This window comes from Lottia gigantea (assembly GCF_000327385.1).
Source record: "Lottia gigantea unplaced genomic scaffold LOTGIsca_42, whole genome shotgun sequence".
NCBI lineage: Eukaryota > Metazoa > Mollusca > Gastropoda > Lottiidae > Lottia > Lottia gigantea.
In genome coordinates, this window is record NW_008709463.1 from 1847552 (window position 1) to 1866736 (window position 19185).

General features: G+C 32.8%; 1 protein-coding gene across 1 annotated transcript; it reads left to right on the forward strand.

Moving 5' to 3' along the window:
• Nucleotides 1-4495: 4495 nt before the first annotated feature.
• On the forward strand, nucleotides 4496-14134 carry LOTGIDRAFT_123029 (hypothetical protein; the record flags this gene model as incomplete). Its single annotated transcript, XM_009060443.1, has 11 exons — nucleotides 4496-4674; nucleotides 6730-6899; nucleotides 7818-7951; nucleotides 9250-9299; nucleotides 9804-9917; nucleotides 10169-10244; nucleotides 11071-11185; nucleotides 11604-11734; nucleotides 12612-12719; nucleotides 12932-13125; nucleotides 13705-14134. Coding segments are annotated over 11 exons (1701 nt in total), but the record flags the coding sequence as incomplete, so codon positions are not given.
• Nucleotides 14135-19185: the final 5051 nt, after the last annotated feature.

The window sequence follows — 19185 nt, forward strand, 5'->3', positions numbered from 1 at the left end:
TTTTGACTGATTCCAAATTCAATCGGATAATCCGCAACAGTACGAATGATTTGATAACGCTTCTATCACTACGATAGCGATACACTTTCCAACCAAACCCCCAGATGACGGCAGTGTCTATTTCTACGGCTCATTAGATTCCTCCCTGTTGTTTTACTGCTGGTTGGTGTATCCGTTGAAGCAAGTCCAATCAATAAATATAAATTTATAATATTAATTCCGTAGACTTTCTTCTGTCGAGAAATTTTAAACATAAAAGAAATAAAAAAAAAACAACGGTATTCGATATGAAGTAGATAGATAAAGATAAGAGCGTGGGTATTTTACGTGAATAATCATCAATCATAACTTTCAATTTAAACAATCGAAACTTAGGGTCAGTTTTACATTCAATATCTACTCCATGTGGGTTCGGTCGACCTTTCAGGAGCCGCGGTGGCTGAGTGAGTTCAACACTTGCTAGCTAAACTGACAGTTCAGGGTTCAATCCCGGCATAGGTCGAGAGAATACCTTCAGATTTTTCAACCCGGTTTTTCCATGTCAGTGATGCCGTCTGACATAATGATGACATGACACGATAGGACAATAAACCGAAGTTGTTTTGTCGATTTGGAAAATTCAAAGCTCACAACATTTTCCAGGGAGGACACAGTTAATTTTTTCACTATGAAAAGGTTAAGAAAAGAAAAGAAAATGAGGGAGGTGGGGCTGGCCAGGCTCTCTTTTCTTTTTATGACCGATATGGACCATTAAAGTTTTATTGCCCTTGCTAATCTGTCATTTTTAAAGTTCTTAGCTGAGCAGGTTATAGGTGTTATAGAAGATGCTCTCCTATAGAAGCAATGGTCTAGGTCACAAGTAGAGACTATGGATAAATCAAGTGTTCAACTCTTTTAGTTGGCTATAATAGCCGTATACAAAATACAAAATCATAAGTTTAAAATCCTACAGTTAGAAATCGAAAAAGAGCAGGCTAATGCCGCTGTCCTGGCAAAATTTCTCTCATTGCACCCTGCATGGCGTTGTCTGTCTTCATAAGTCGAAAAAAAGTAGGACGTAAAACTCCATTCATTTCATTTCAATATTGCAAGTCCCTGTGATTTTGACCATTTTGTAGACCGTTTCTTCCAGACATTTTAGTAAAGGAAAAAAAGACCTGATAATCAGAATTATGACTAAAATAAAAATAGGTCCGAATTCAAGACGAAGATATAGTTAATTCAAACTGAATAAATTCTTTAAAATTTGATTTTGATATAAACTAAATTTCCGGCTCTTATGTCCTCGAAATCAACAAAGAATCGTAGAACTAACAATTTAAAATTTCGTTTACTTGTCATAATGCCAGTCGGACTTTGTACAGGGAATTAAAGGTCGATGACCCCGAGGTTTATTGATAATGAGAAGAAACGAGTTTTAGAAGAATGTGATGAATGTTGTGCAATTGAAATGAAAAATTGCTTTCATTTGTAAGTAGTCTGTAAGTTGAGATCTTTTTCATTTGTATTACAATTTTCGAATTACATTGTGTAGGCTTATAAACGTGTTGATTCCATTGCGGCTTTAATTTAAAGGGATACTACGTCTTAGTAGAGTAAACATAAAATTTAAAATAAGCATAATATTCATCAGTAGATATACCTGGTGTCATAAATAACATAATTAGGATCCTTATATTATCCGATAAATCCCAAAAAATTAATAAAAATGCAATTAACTATTGAAAACGCTTAATATTATGATGAAGCGTTTTTCAATAATTACGGTACCGGTACTTAGTTTTAAGAATTTTCTAGATTTTACAGGGATTCTGTTGTAACTTTATGACACCAGGTAAGTTCACTAATGAATATATACTCATATTGACCATTTCGAGAACTTAAATTTTATATTAATCCTAAGACAAAGTATCACTTTAAAAACCTCTGGATTCGGCTGACTGAAGATTGTGTATGGTAGTTGTAGATTAATTAGTACACTATTATAATATACTACATTTTAACGAGCTAACTCTAGACGGTACTCCTCTGGTGTAGAGCGATATAAGTCTAGTGGAATACAGCACATTTGTGGGTAAATGGAACTTAATGAATATATATTTTGTGTATTATAAATCAGAACTATAAGTGAACAAGCGCAACAGGCTAATTCCCTTCTTCTGCTTCTGAATAAACAACATCGATTTAACATGACAGAAGGATAAATATAAAGGATTAACTACATTTACAGTTAGGGCTATATCAGTTTACAGGGCTTATATGAATAATGTAAATATAGTAATGATTGTAAGAGATCTTGCTTCATAGACTGCCATGTAAAATCAATGTTTATCCTGAGGAGGAATATAGGAAAATAAGTGTGTTGGGCCTGCTCACATATAGTTCCGAAATGGCTTATGTTGCCATGTGAAAGTTATTACATATTATGTCATTTTGAAAATGTGATAACAGACTTAAAACTTGAAGCAGTCGTCACTTCTGATTATTACCTCTCTAGTACTTCTGAAGATTATTTACATATATTTAATCCCCAAATCCTTAAAGAGTTTTTAAATGGGACTATAATTGTATCTCTCCATTGTAGGAATTGGACTGGTAGTCTCAATGCGGATGAAATTCAAAAACAGGAATGTGTTGTTGATAACGCTGGTTGTTATAACAACACCGTTACTATGGCTATCACTGTTTGGAAGCACTGGTAAGTATAGAATTGTTCTGTTTTTGCTTTGCCGTGTAAGAGTTACTTAGATTTATTTCGTCAATCCCCTGTGTCGGTTTGTTCAATCACCTTCACACCTATAAAAAAAAGAGTAGGCTAATACTGTCCTGGCACAATTTCCCTCATTGTACACTGCATGGCATTGTCTGTCTTCAGTAGCCCAATTAGGTGCAGAAAAGTAGGATGTAAAACTCCATTCATTTGGCACCTAGCATGTTCAGTTTAAACAGTGTTCTATCAACAAATTTTGAATGCAAGTTAAAGGGGATGGTAAATAGTTTTTCTAAATTTTTTGTAACACCGGTATAGGGGACAGTGATAGCATCAATTTACTTCAATTTACTCCAATCTATTTTTCAATCAGAAAAATTAGTTCCTGGAATTCCACTGAAAGTAACTGTTTTATGATGTCATTGGCGCAAAATATGCTCTATCTCTAAGACCCTTCGTGATTAGTGACATCATCAAACACTTATTTTTAGTTATTTTAGTCAAAGAAGTATAAAAATGGAATATTTGATTGGTTTATTCGGCTAGTAGGTTGACTATTTATACGTTAAATGAATAAATGCACCGTAAAAATCAGAAAAACAATTTTGTATTCAAGTACGTTTTTTGCTAAGAATCTTAATAGCCCGTACAATATAACTGTAATTTAATGTATGTAGTATCAAGTTGCATTCAAGATATACTTCCTCTTAGAAAGAACAAAAATTTAATTTTTCAAACTTGGCCAATAAAAATGTTATATTACATATTCTTTAGTGTCAGAAATATACAACAATATACCTGTATCTTATAAATCTAAATAATTCTCCATAAGATTACAAGTTATTATTGAAAGTACATATTTAAGAGTTGGTTTCATGAAATTATTGAGAGATTCTGTGGTTAAAGTTATGACACTAAGTAAGTCAATTGATGAATATTTATACTTTTATTTATTGGCCAAGTTTTAGACATTAAATTTTATGTCCTTTCTAAGAGGTAGTATATCTTAAAGGGATTGTAAAGAGATTTTTTAAACTTTTTATGTAAATCAGGGACACTGATAGCATCAATTTACACCATTCCAATTTTCAATCAGACATCTATAGTTCCTGCAATTCCACTAAAACTTGGTTTTTGGTTAAGTCACTAATCGTGATAAAGCATATTATGCCATTAGTTTTAGTGGATTTGCAGGAACCACAGACATCTGATTAGAAATTGGAATGGCGCAAATGAAAGCTATCAGTGTCCCTGATATACAGACATTATTTAGAAAACCTATTTACAATCCCTTTAAAAGAAGAATTGGATTACATTTAATTGATATCCTGTAACCACTGTGCATTACATTTTTTCTTCTCTATTGAATATAGGGCTGAAAGAAGCCTACTGAACCTATCTGAGTTCATCTATTGAGCAAAGTTAAGATTGAGATTTTAACTGAATTAAATACAGTGTCACAGGCCACAGGAGCTTCATTAAAATGTTATTTGACAACTGGTTTAGATATAAGCCTAAATTTTTTTACGAAGCTTTGTTTAGAATATCATTTGTCTCCCTATGAGCTGAATTAAGCCTGCTGAGCTAAAATAATCTATTGAGCTTAATTAAGATTTAGATTAAAAGTCGTGTTAAAGACTGGTCATGAAGATACCTACCTACAGACTAAATTACCTAGTATCACTGGTTAAGCTACTTTTACAGCAGATATTTCAAAGAGTGATTATCTTCTGAGCTAGATTGAGCTACAATAAGCCTAGTAATTAAGCTCATTCTTTGTTATTATTGTATTTTGTAGGCTCAAATTTATTTGAAGAAATTTTGGAGAAGAGATTTGCAGATCTACGAGATCGGCTTCAGTTTGCCGAGGCTTTGAACAGACAGAGAGAAAATGACTTATTTATTCTACGTAAACAGTTCAATTACTTATTGACTCAAGTAAACAACGGTACTTCTGTTAACAGGTAAAGTATTACAGAGATTGTAAAGTTTTCTAACCTTTTTATGTATATCAGGGACACGATAGCATCAATATGTACATTCCAATTTTCAATCAGACGTCTGTGGTTCTTGTTAAAGAGATTGTAAAGAGGTTTTCTAAACTTATTATGTGTATCATGTACACTGATAGCATCAATTTACTCCATTTGAATTTGTGGACATCAGACATCTGTGGTTCCTGCAGTTCCACTAAGACTAAGTGTTTTATGACGTCACTAATCTCGAAGAACCTTATGTGATAAAGCATATTTTGGGATTAGTGATGTCATTAAACACTTGACTAGGGTGTGTGGATAAACCTATATTCTTACACTATAGTTATAATACTTCATGCAAATAAACTTAATGCTATACTAGATAGCTACTTGAAACTTGAATATCAGTTTTGGTATAACTTACCATACAGATACAATATTACATAATAGAAATATTAAAACAGAACCTAAAAAAACATGTTGTTATTACTCAGAGTTTCATGATATGATTCTCCTAAATACAAAGGATAAAGTGTATAGATATGCTCACTAAAGATTAGTGTTGAAACGGTTAATCAATAAAATTCACTAATTGTTCAACACTACTAAAGATAGGGTTGGACTGGGCTGGGATGGACTGGGCTTTTATTGAGTATAGTTGTGAGTTTTATACTTAAAGGGATAGGAGCGCCATTTTTTTTTAACCAATCATACCTAAGTCTCAGAAATGGGAATATTTTAGCTAAGCCAATCAGTAATAGTGTTTGCAGCTCACTGTCGAAATTTGAGCCTTCAAATCCATGTGTGTCCAGAATTATCCACGTTTGAATGTTAAAATGCCGACTTGTCAATTTAAGATACTCTGTGATATAGAAAGACATGTATCGAAATAATGAGTAAAATTCTTAGTTTGAAGTATTTTTAAAGGAATTATGCGATTTTCATATATTTCTAGTACTTCTGAAGACTTCTTTCATATATTCAAGACTAAAATCAACACTCCAAAATATCGCACCCAACCCTTTAATAAGCCCAAACTGTAATATTAACCCTTGTGTTAGTTAACCCTTTACCAGTAACTCAACCAGCTATGTAATTAAATGATTTATACTGAAATATTTATTTACATGATTTTAGCTTCATACTTGTTAAAGGTGCCTATGCTCATTTTTCTTGGTTAAATCATGCTTTCTAATTGATTAATCAGTGTTTCTAATGAATTATACAAATATTCATATGTTAAAATACCATATGTGGATGTAGAAAGACTTGGGGAAGTCATTTACTCAAATCTGCTTTGAGAAGCTAAATTTAGACTCGTAGGTTTGTTCACGTATTTTTCCCATTCATTAGAATACCTCTACTTTCGATTGATACAAGTATCGGCCGTCCAATAATCAATAATCGAATATATATACGTAAATGAAAATAAGGGAAACCATCTTTAAAACATATAATACTTATTACGGGTATAGTTATTACCAACTGTGTCTAAGTGCTCATGTTGTTTATTGCATATCTTGTCATGTTGTTTATTGCATATCTTGTCAGGTTCTCTTTTCATAAAATTCGCAACAGTTGTGTTGTGTAATTAAATGTAGTCATGCATGTCTTTTTGAATATGCAGGAAATAATTCAAATCATTAGTCAGCCAATATCCTTTCTGCTTCGATTCATAAGCTTTGATTATATCTATATATATCTGATTAAAATCAAAATCTCGTCCAACTATGATATATAATATTATGCATGATAATACGCATGGATGATGGGGAGATAATACGCATGAAGGATGATGGGGAGATAATACTCATTGTGATTGATCATGAATCCTTTGAGCATATTTGTATCACATAACTAAGCTTTTATAATAACAAATAAAACAGGAACACGCCATTAACTTTCAAATATATTTTTAAAATCACGAGAAATCGTGGTTACACATTTAAAGGTACAAGAATAGACTAGGTGCGGTGAAAATAAAAGAATCAAACCGTGTCTGCACCAATCAAACTTTGTCTATTTGTTTCATTTTCTTTTCAGTTCATCATCTGATTTGGCTCCTCATATTCAGAATTACCTGAGAAATTTCAGCGGTTTATCCAGTCAAGATGGGATATTTTTACCTGGTATTTTGGCCTATTTACCTCAATTAAATGGTCACCCTGAATTTACTAAACCACGATATAGATTATCAGCCAATAGACAGGAAGGTATTTATTCAGGCTTACAGCAGACTTGATTGTTTTGAAGGGGCAAGTAATATATAGAGAGGGGCAAGTAATATATTGAGAGGGGCAAGTAATATATCCGAAGGGACAAGTAATATATCGGAAGGGACAAGTAATATATCTGGATGGGCAAGTAATATATCCAGAGGGGCAAGTAATATATCCAGAGGGGCAAGTAATATATCCGGATGGGCAAGTAATACATCTGGAGGGGCAAGTAATATATCCGGATGGGCAAGTAATATATCCGGATGGGCAATATATCTGGAGGAGCAAGTAATATTTCTGGAGGGGCAAGTAATATATCCAGAGAGGCAAGTAATGTATCTGGAAGGGGCAAGTAATATATCCGGAAGGGTCAAGTAATAAATCTGGAAGGGTCAAGTAATATATCCGAAAGGGTCAAGTAATATATCTGGAAGGGTCAAGTAATAAATCTGGAAGGGTCAAGTAATATATCCGGAAGGGTCAAGTAATATATCTGGAAGGGTCAAGTAATAAATCTGGAAGGGTCAAGTAATATATCTGGAAGGGTCAAGTAATAAATCTGGAAGGGTCAAGTTATAAATCCGGAAGGGTCAAGTAATAAATCTGGAAGGGTCAAGTAATATATCTGGAAGGGTCAAGTAATATATCTTGAAGGGTCAAGTAATAAATCTGGAAGGGTCAAGTAATAAATCTGGAAGGGGCAAGTAATAAATCTGGAAGGGGCAAGTAATATATCCGGAAGAGTCAAGTAATATATCCAGGGATGCAGTAATATATTTGGGGGGGCATTGCAAAATAATCAAAAAAAAATAATGCACTAATGTTCATTGCACACTGCATGGATGAAATATTTAGAATTAAAAACTGGTTTAAGATCCTCAGACTCTATTTTATTTGATGTTTTTGTTACAGTATCTGTGGTGTTTGGTATACCAACTATAAAACGATCTAATATTAGTTATTTGGATCAGACGTTACAATCATTGATAGAGGGTCTGGATTCCACGGAGAAAGAAGATTGTTTAATTATAGTATTTATAGCTGAGGTAAGGCCTAATGCTGTATTCGATACCCTTGAGAAAATAGTATTTATAGCTGAGGTAAGGCCTAATGCTGTATTCGATACCTCTGGGAAAAAAGTATTTATAGCTGAGGTTAGGCCTAATGCTGTATTCGATACCTCTGGGAAAAAAGTATTTATAGCTGAGGTAAGGCCTAAAGCTGTATTCGATACCTCTGGGAAAATAGTATTTATAGCTGAGGTAAGGCCTAATGCTGTATTCGATACCCTTGAGAAAATAGTATTTATAGCGGAGGTAAGGCCTAATGCTGTATTCGATACCCTTGAGAAAATAGTATTTATAATAGAGGAGGTAAGGCCTAATGCTGTATTCGATACCTCTGGGAAAAAAGTATTTATAGCTGAGGTAATGCCTAATGCTATATTCGATACCTCTGGGAAAAAAGTATTTATAGCTGAGGTAAGGCCTAATGCTGTATTCGATACCTCTGGGAAAATAGTATTTATAGCTGAGGTAAGGCCTAATGCTGTATTCGATACCCCTGAGAAATAGTATTTATAGCTGAGGGAAGGCCTAATGCTGTATTCGATACCTCTGGGAAGTGGGAAATTTCCTACTAGGAAGTTGTAATTACCACTTGATTCTATTCGGGACATATTTGAAATATTAGTACAGACGCAGGCTGTCTAGAGAGAAATATACTTTATTTGCATAATAATTCATATCACATGAGTCCATTATATAATTCTGATTGGTTGCCTAACACTAATATGTCATATGACATAAAGAGTTGAGGACAAATAACCATTCTTTACAACAACTTAGGTTCACATGAATTCTGTCTGAAACGATTCAGGAATTCAAAAAGATATATATAATATACAATTTGAGTTGGCGTCAGGGGACATATTTGTGAATATAGTACAATGTTTGTCATGTATTACCAAAAGTGAAGGAAGTTAATGTTAATCAGGTCTGGTATGTCATGTTTCATTTAATAGGAAATAAGTTAAAGGGATTGTGATGGGGTTTTTTAAATAAATTTATATGTATCAGGGACACTGATATCATCGATTTACACCATTCCAATTTTCAACCAGACGTCTGTGGTTCCTGCAATTCCATTAAAACTATAGGTTTTATTATGTCACTATGGCAAGGTCCTTATATATCAATAGCAGGAACCACAAATCGGAATGGTGCAAATTGATGATATCAGTGTCCCGATACACATAACAAATCTAGAAAACCTTTTTAAAAATCCCTTTAATATTTGGATTATCATTTCTATTTATAATAACTGAACGTTTTTTTTTCTGTAGCCGAATGATACTGCGTATGTTGAGAAAGAAGGCCAGAGAATTAAAGAGAGGTGAGCAGTTTTATTTAACAGAGCTTTTTGTCTCCACCATGGTCACTTTAATCGATTATGAAATTTGATAAGCAATAATCAAAAATATAAATTTGAAGCTACGATAATCAAATTGTTCGATTATTTTACCAAGCATAAGTATCTTATCGATTTTATCTAGGTGGAATGGAATGTTCTGAGATTCTGTTCCAATTCTGCCTCCAATCGAACCGTATGAAAGTGGAAAGGTTGCATTCAAAATTTTTCCTTATCTGCCATTTTGAAGTCTGTCTGCATCTACTATTTTTTCGGCACAAGTGGAACACGTTCTCAACTCTGTTCCAACTTGTTTTATTGAACGTTTTGTTGATTCCAAAAGTCCCGAAAACGTGCAGAACTCTCCAATCTTACGGTCCCCGATCCTTAGTTGTGAATTTTGATACTTGTATTGAAATATCCTCACTTAATTATTGACATTGTTTATCTCTAGATTGAACTGTGAAATAAATTATCATTCAATTTCAGATTTCCAGCAGAAGTGAAATCTGGTTTAATCGAGGTCATAGCGCCACCTGCTGGTTTTTATCCTAATTTAGATAATGTACAGGAAACCTTTGGTGATTCCAAACAACGAGTTAAGTAAGTGAAAATTTTGTATATTTAAAAATTAAAACGAGGACAAAAGAGAACCAGTCTCATTGAAATAAGAACAAACTGTATTTTAATTAGCTTTTATTTTATGCAACCACTCCAGTTAGGGTCTAACAACTCCTCTATATAACTTTCACACCATCGCCATACACTTTAATACCAAGAAATCAAATTCCCCGCCCCCTCTGGAGATAGATTCACAGCCTGGTGTTGCTAAGCAAATTTGTTTTATATTTCAGATGGAGGACAAAGCAAAATCTGGACTTTTCATTTTTAATGTTGTACGCTAAAAATAGAGGGATTTATTATGTTCAGGTGAGTTCAAATATTTACACTGGCTAGTGTAGCAGAGTTAATTGTACATCATATGTTTTAAACTAAAAGTTCAGATTGTATCATATATGTATACTTGAATAAAACACAACACTTATCTCCTCTTAGTTAAATTTACCATCAGATGTCTGTGGTTCCTGCAATTATAGAAATACTTTACGTAAAGTTTCAATTGTGAGCACTGCATATATTATCTAAGGGTATTTGCATTAGTGGCATCATAAAAGCATTGTTTTAGTGGAATTACTAGACCCACACACATCTGACTTAAAATGGTCCTAATTGTAAATGTTGTTTTAAGCTTGTTGTGTGTATATTTAATGTTTATGTTAATTGCCATTTATTTAAATCCTTTGTTTATTTTTTTATGTTTATGTTTAATGTTTAATGTTTATGTTTGTTCTTTTTTGTCTTTTTTTTATGTTAATTATGTACTTTTTATGTTCATTATTTATATGTTATGTTTATTGTTCATGTTATGTTTATTGTTTTTATGTTATGTTTATTGTATATTACAGCTGGAAGATGATGTTAATTGTTTATATGTTATGTTTATGTTATATATTTTTGATTATATGTTATGTTTATATTTTATGTTTATTGTATATTACAGCTGGAAGATGATGTTAATTGTTTATATTTTATGTTTATTGTATATTACAGCTGGAAGATGATGTTAATTGTTTATATGTTATGTTTATGTTATATATTTTTGATTATATGTTATGTTTATATTTTATGTTTATTGTATATTACAGCTGGAAGATGATGTTAATTGTTTATATTTTATGTTTATTGTATATTACAGCTGGAAGATGATGTTATCAGTAAACCAGGTTATTTATCAGTCATAAAATCATTTACATATCAACAAAAAGACGCCAACTGGTTACTGTTAGAGTTCTCTTCTCTTGGTTTTATTGGTGAGTGAGTGAATAACTTCTTTCAGATATCTGACCAATGAAATTCCATCTCACATAGATAATGATCATATTCTCAATATCAAGCTACTATAAACTTTGTACTTTTACCTTTTTTGTAAAATGTAAATTTGATTGAATTATAGCCCTTGACAGAAATTCTGTAAACAATAAGTCATAATATCAGGCTTTCTGTCGAGGGCTCTGATTGGCATATTCACTGTTGTAGAATCTAATCAAATTGATGCATTACGTGATACAAGAAAGGTGGCTATTGTAGTCAAGGTATAAGTCTGAAGAGATGACTTCAGTGATCTGTTGAGTCGCTATAGTTGAGCACCCCTTAAAAAATTGTGGCCCCCCTGAGACCCTAGCTACGGGTCTGAGGATGAAGTTCGTAATATTTCTATATACGTTGTAGGTAAATTATTCCGTTCAGCTGATTTACCGATGGTTGTTGAGTTTTTTTTAATGTTTTATTGTGATAAACCCATTGATTGGTTATTGGATCATTTAATTCACGTTAAAGTTTGTAATCCTGAGAAAAATGCTGTAAGTTGAAATATGCTTTCTTTAATCTTTTAAACACTGACTTCTGCCTCTTTCACCACATAATTTACCCTTTTCAACACTGACGTCTGCTCTTTTGACCACACAATTTACCCTTTTCAACACTGACGTCTGCTCTTTTGATCACATAATTTACCCTTTTTAACACTGACGTCTGCTCTTTTGACCACACAATTTACCCCTTTAAACACTGATGTCTGCTCTTTTGATCACATAATTTACCCTTTTAAACACTGACGTCTGCTCTTTTGACCACATAATTTACCCTTTTAAACACTGACGTTTGCCTCTTTCACCACATAATTTACCCTTTTAAACACTGACGTCTGCGTATTTGACCACATAATTACTTGATATTTACTTGAGCAGACTGTGAAGAGACAATGTCAAGTAATGTTAATGTCATTTATTTTAAGTAACATTACTTGGATGTGAACACTCAGGGTTCAAAGGGTTAATTTTTTAACCTAATATACACTGGAAGGTAAAATAGTCAGATAAAACTGTAAATTTTTGATATTTACTTGAGCAGTCTGTAAAGTGACGAAGTCAAATAATGTTTTACACATGTACCGTACATTTGACATCCTTTTTAAAGAGATTGTAGAGAGGTTTTCTAAATATTGTATTATACCATGGACACTGATATCATCAATTTGCATCATTCCAATTTTCAATCAGGTGTTTGTGGTTCCTGTTATGCCACTTTAACTAAGCATTCTATGATGTCACTATTTCAAAAGCTACTTATTATCAGTGTCCCAGATAGTTTCCCTTTAAGAATTCTTTGACAGGGTCTACCTATTACCCCTCTCCCTCGTTAAACCCCAATGGTGGTGATCAGGTCGTGTTTTTACAGGATCACTGTCGTAGAATGGTGATGGGTATGAGAAAGCGTTTTAAGCCGTCCTTATTTCAACATATTGGATTAAAATCATCTCTAGATGGCAAAATACAAAAACTTAAGGTGAGTAATTTCTCGTAATTCTTGTCTACTCTCACAAATACAGCAAATCAGACATAAATACTTGGAATTGACTGTATTCGCTTACGTACAATCCAATAAAATCACAGCATATGCAAACTTCAGTGATACAAGAATGGAGCTTAGCGCAGTTTGTAAAATCTTGACATTTTGAAAATGGGATAACTTATAAACTTCTTTTAATTGTTTTCCAGGATCGTGCCTTTGGTAAAAATGGTTTATACAGAGCCCATGTAAACCCGCCAGCCAAACTAGCAACCTCATTAAAAACTTACTTAACTTATACCCTGGTGAAAGCGTATGTGGGCGAGACGTTTTTCTGGGCCACTACACCCACAGATGGGGACATCATTGACTTCATTTTAACCCCACCTCAATTAGTAGAAAAGTAAGTCAAAGAAAGATATTTTGTGAGCCTAAAAACTTGAAGAGAAAATTACGCATTTATGTAGCTGTATAAATTCATTGACATACAAAATAATATCATTAAACCAAGTCCCCTGTGCACGCTACAGATCCCTCAACAGTTGGAATCAATCAATGAACAGAAAGCTGTCCTGGCAAAATTTCCCTCATTGCACACAGCATCGTGTCATTGCTTGTCTTCCTTAGCCCAAATCTGAAAAGTATGTAGAGGTTATGTATGTTACAGGTCCCTTGAGATAGGAAATTGACAAACAGTTGGCTGTTCTGGCAAAATTTCCCTCATTGCACACTGTATGGTGCTACCAGTCTTCATAAGTCCAATCAGGTGCTGAAGAGTAAGCACAAAACTCATTTCATTTCTTTCCAGCCTGGGTTACATTTCGTGCCTCATGTGAAACAGGCTATGTTGTTTAGATCTTAACAGTTGGAAATAAAAACAGATTAGTCTTGTACCACTGTTTTGGCAAAATTTGCTCACTGCACAATATTACCCAATCAAGTACAAAAATGTATCCATTTCAGTTCATTTCTTTTTTTTCAGAATTATATTTCGTTCCGGCAATAGTGAGCATTCTAGTGATATCTTCCAAGATGCATCCTTACAATTGTTATTTGACGAAGAATTTGATGCCAAAGTGGATGCTAGTCTTCCTTTAGACCCTGGGACTAAAACAATCGAGAAAAACTATATCATGATAGCATTATTTGATAAAGAAGGACACGTTGAAAAAACTTTACCGTCAACTATCGGAAAGATTAAAACAATACGTATACAATTTCATAAAAATACTGATAATTGGCTTGTCATTAGTGAGGTAGAATTAATTATATATTGTGATTTGGAAAAACAAAATGGACTCACTGCAAAATACGTTTTAGCAAAAAGGACTAGTAGCAAAATAAGTCTAATTGAAGTTAGCGGTTTTTCATTGGCTTTTATTTTTAATTTAGCACTTCAGTTAGGGTCTTAAGACAGCTTTCTTAAACATTTATCTGTTTGATGGCATTGCCAGCCAACCAATCGAATTCCTGCCTTCTCCAATGCAGACAGAAATGTCTCTTCATCTTATCAAGAACTTTGAATCTATTTTGCATGATTTAACTGTTACAAATTGTACTTAAATTGACAGACAAGCATCAATGATTTGTATGAAATCTGAATATTCACGTTTTTTTTCTTTCTATTTATAGATCATGATCAAGCAAAGAGAAGTTCCAGCATAGAAACTGATATATAATATTAACAAGGTCTTATCATGCAGAGAGTTCACATGAAAGTAGTTCAGGCCCCCGAATTCTCGAAACAATCTCAGCCCTAGGACGTCCTAGAATCAATGTTAGACGATAAGAACCTAGGACGTCCTAGAATCAATGTTAGAAGATAAGAACCTAGGACATCCTAGTGCTAAGATCATTTCGATTATACAGGCCCAGGTTTTTTTCTAACTGAACATACATGTTTTAGGATAGTTTCTGTGACAACTATGTATTATATCTTGGAAATTAGCTTACTGAAATTAGACGTTTGTTAAATAACTGGTAGTTAACAAATGTTATTGAATATACATGTAATAGTCTATTTATATGGTTTACAAAATAATGGAGAATTTTTGTGGTTTTAGCTATTTTTAAATGCATGAATCACCTTTCAGAATGGCATATGGGATGGCAACAGGTTTATCTACAATTAAACTGATATTAGTCAACTATGTTCCTTTTACCTTACAAAGGGATTCGTATTAAGATTAGTCAAAAATTATCTAAATCCTTAGGAAACATTTAGGGGTAGAGATCACTTTAAATAACGAAACACAATTATGTGTTACTTTGAGGCAGCTCATCTTTTTATCATCTTCACACTGCCAAGGTTTTATGAACTCTGCCTAATACCATGACATCATTAAACACATTACCTATGAAAGTTGTATGACACCCAAGCTTTTTAAATACATGATTTATCTCCCTGGTGAGAGTTGAATACTTATAGCCAATCAAATGCCTTATGGCGTCTATGATGGCAGACACGAACAAGTAGTTGTGCTGGGGACCATTCTGTCTTTCTGTCTAGGGCTTTGATTGGCTGTATTCACTTGTGTACAATGCAATCAAATGACAAAATTCGATATAAAAATAAGTAGTTACACTCAAAACCATATAGTTTATAGTCTTTCTGTCAAGGGCCCTGAATACGATCAATTCTCTGAATGTACTTGATACAAGAAAAGCATCTTATGAAGTCAAGGTATTAGGCAGAGTTCATTAAACCTTGGCAGTGTGAAGATGTGTTTTTATGTGCCTTAGAAAGAGTTATAGTTCTATAGAATATCTTAGTATTTAATGATATAACTGTAAATATCATCATTTGTATGCAATTGTAACTATATGTACATTGAAACACCAAGGGCTGTCGTTTGGACTGTATTTGACAGTCATGTTGGTTTGAACTCTTAAATTCTGAGCTTTTTTAAATTAAGAGAGTTTTACAAGGTTTACAAGGATAACAAAGATCCTGTCTACAAGTATGATCCCGGTTACCAGTTGGTCCTTGGCCAAACCTCTTGACATTGATATAACAAGGATAATAAGTTAGATTCACATGGGTTTCTTTCTATCAGTTGGTCCTTGGCCAAACCTCTTGACATTGATATAACAAGGATAACAAGTTAGATTCACATGGGTTTCTTTCTACCAGTTGGTCCTTGGCCAAACCTCTTGGCATTGATATAACAAGGATAACAAGTTAGATTCACATGGGTTTCTTTCTATCAGTTGGTCCTTGGCCAAACCTCTTGACATTGATATAACAAGGATAACAAGTTAGATTCACATGGGTTTCTTTCTACCAGTTGGTCCTTGGCCAAACCTCTTGGCATTGATCTTTCACAGATTAAACGTAACCATTTACTTTGACTAGTATTACAAGGAAGAGTTTAGACCAAGGATCAGCTGGTAGACAGGTTCCTAATGAACTTAAGTTGTTATCCTTGTAAAAATATTATTTAAGTGAATTTATCAATTAAAATCTTTGTTAATTTTATTATCTCAATGATCCAACTTTTCCCTGGCGCGAAACTTCTAGGCATTGATCTTTCATGGCTTACTTATTTCCATTATTGTGGATTTGTGTTGTTCTATAAAAATTATTTATAATTTGTTTGATATTTTGAAAATTTGTCTATTTATGTTAAATATATTGTTTTGTATGACTCGATGTTGTTAAAGGTTTTAAACAAGTTTTGAAAAAGTGGAAATTAAAATACAAGACTGGAAATATATCTGTATAACCTTTCGATTGAGGGCACAATTGGAACAGACGGAACCTGTTTAGAACCAACCAATAGAGCACTACCATGATGTCAGAGCATTTTGTATTTTTATATCACATTAAAGGGAGACAATCATCTATCAAAATCTCAGTATACTTCTAAAGCTTGGTTAAAATTTGCGTAGTGAAACAAATCTTCACAATGTCGAGCTATTGTCTAATACCTTGTCTGCAATAGCGTTATTTTTTTGTATTAAGGAAGTTTGTAAATCCAGTAATTTGATTGGATTGTACATTAGCGAATACAGCCAATCCGAGTCCTGACAATAAAACTTTATGTCTATATTCTTTCTGTCAAGGGCCCTGATTGGCTGTATTCACTGGCGTACAATCCAATCTGATAATCAAATTTACAAGTTTCTGGTTATTACTATAACAAGAGAAATAATTTGAAGACTGACTCCCTTTAAATGAAAAAGGCGTATCATGAAGATATATCATTTATATGAAAGTATCTTAATTTATTTATTTAAAAGATATTAAAGGGATTGTAAAGAGGTTTCCTCAACTTATTATGTGTATCAGGAATACTGATAGCATCAATTTGCACCATTCTAATTTTCAATTAGACGTCTTTGGCTCTTGCAATTCTAAGAAAACTAAGCTTTTAAAAACATCTTGGGCCTTGGCAATATTGAAAACCATAAAATACTTAGTTTTAGTAGAATAATTACTTAGTTTAATGAATATATCGTGTTATATAGAGATTCTATTATTTAGTCATGACACCAGTCCAACTGATGAATATATACACTTATTGACCATGTTTGAGAGTTTAAATTTTATGTCCATTTTAAGAGGTAGTATACCTTTAACAATTAAGAAAATTACTTAGCATTGTAAACTCTACTGTCTCTACACTCTCAGTATTATAATACAGCAATTATTCTTAAAGCCAAAAACATGTAAGTAGTTTAAATGTGAGAAAAGATGGCGTACAGTGTTTTGTGCGGTTAACATTGTGAATAAAAAAAGTAGTTGTAAAAACATTGTATAATTAAAGTCACGAAAGCACAGGTAGAGGTATAGTGTATGATGTGGGATTATTGATACTGAAAATAGAAGAAGTGAATACACTAGATATTGGTACACACATTATGTAGACGTGTAGATCTTCAAATTTCCATGGCAACAACAATCCCGCACTGTATGCTACACTACTTTGAAAAAATATTGCATACAATTTTTGTAACTACATAACGATCATGAAAGATTTGTGTATGATTTTAATGTTTATAGATTTATATAACTTACTAGTTATTCACTCATATATTAAAAAATATTATCAGCAAACACAGCACTTTTAGTCAGGTTTCCATTTTGTTTATTATAGTGCCATACTCTACTTATTCTGCTATGTATATTATTTATTGAGTTCACGCTTTTCTGTTAATCTTGATTAATTGGTTAATTGAATTACGTAATTTATGATGCAATTTGAAGTATAAGAATTGTGGAAGAACAGAATGTCAGATATTAGTTTTGAAAAGTGTTACAGTGATTTGATTGGATTATACGCCAGCGAATACAGCCTTCAACCTACAAAATGAAAACATCATCGCTTATGGTTTACAGATTGTCTGCTGAGGGCTGTGATTTGCTGTATTCAGTAGTGTATAATCCAATCAAATTGCTGCATTTACAAACTTTATTGATACATGAAAGGTGCCTAATGTAGTCACGGTATTAGATTGATATTCTAAAGATGATTGTAATAGTGCTAAGACTGTGCAATGATTGGAATTAAAGTATCAAGAGACAAGGGAGGTCATTCTTATTCAATGGATTGAAACGCACTCACTTTGAAACCTATCCTTACTGTTAAATTAATTTGTTAATGTGAATATTTTAGAGTTTTATATTTTATTGTGATTTAATTTTTTAAAATGTGTTCAAGGGTTAAGACTTTTTAATTGTACTGGTACAAATCTACACAAAATGTTTGAAGACTTAAATGTTGAAAGTATTTGAAAGAGGTTTTCTTACCATAGTATGTGTTTTAATGACAGTAATGCTTTTATTTGTAATATGGGCATGAGTCGCCCATGTGTATACAGATTGGTATGCATAAGAGCTTATCATATGTTTTGATATGCAATTCCTCGAGTACCTCTTGAATTATCTTTAGTTATCTAATCTTTCGAATGTATTGAATACCTTGTTTATATTTTATTACAATATCCTTTATTTCACTGTCCTTACTTACAATGTCCATAATTACAATGTCCTTTATTTCACTGTCCATTTCACTGTCCTTACTTACAATGTCCTTAATTTCACTGTCTTTTTTTCATTGTTTTTTATTATGACGGTAATGTTTTTTCACCGTCCTTATTATGTCTTCTTAATTTCACTGTCCTTAATTTCATTGTCCTTACTTTCATTGTCCTTACTTTCAGTGTCCTGGATTTCACTGTCCTTAATCTCATTGTCCTTTATTAGGATGTCCTTAATGTTTTATCCTTATTTCACTACATCCTTTATAACAATGTGTAAACAAGATTAATAAGATGCTAATTTTGTTAATAAATTTGATAAATCAAGCATGCCATCTTTATTTTGCTTTTATTTAAAAATAAGTATTTTAACCATTAGATGGCCTAAAAAAACTGACAACAGAATTGCATTTCACCAATCATTTTCGTTTGATTTGAAACATCTTACTGTTTATCTTAGATTGAAGGCGCAGTGGATTCA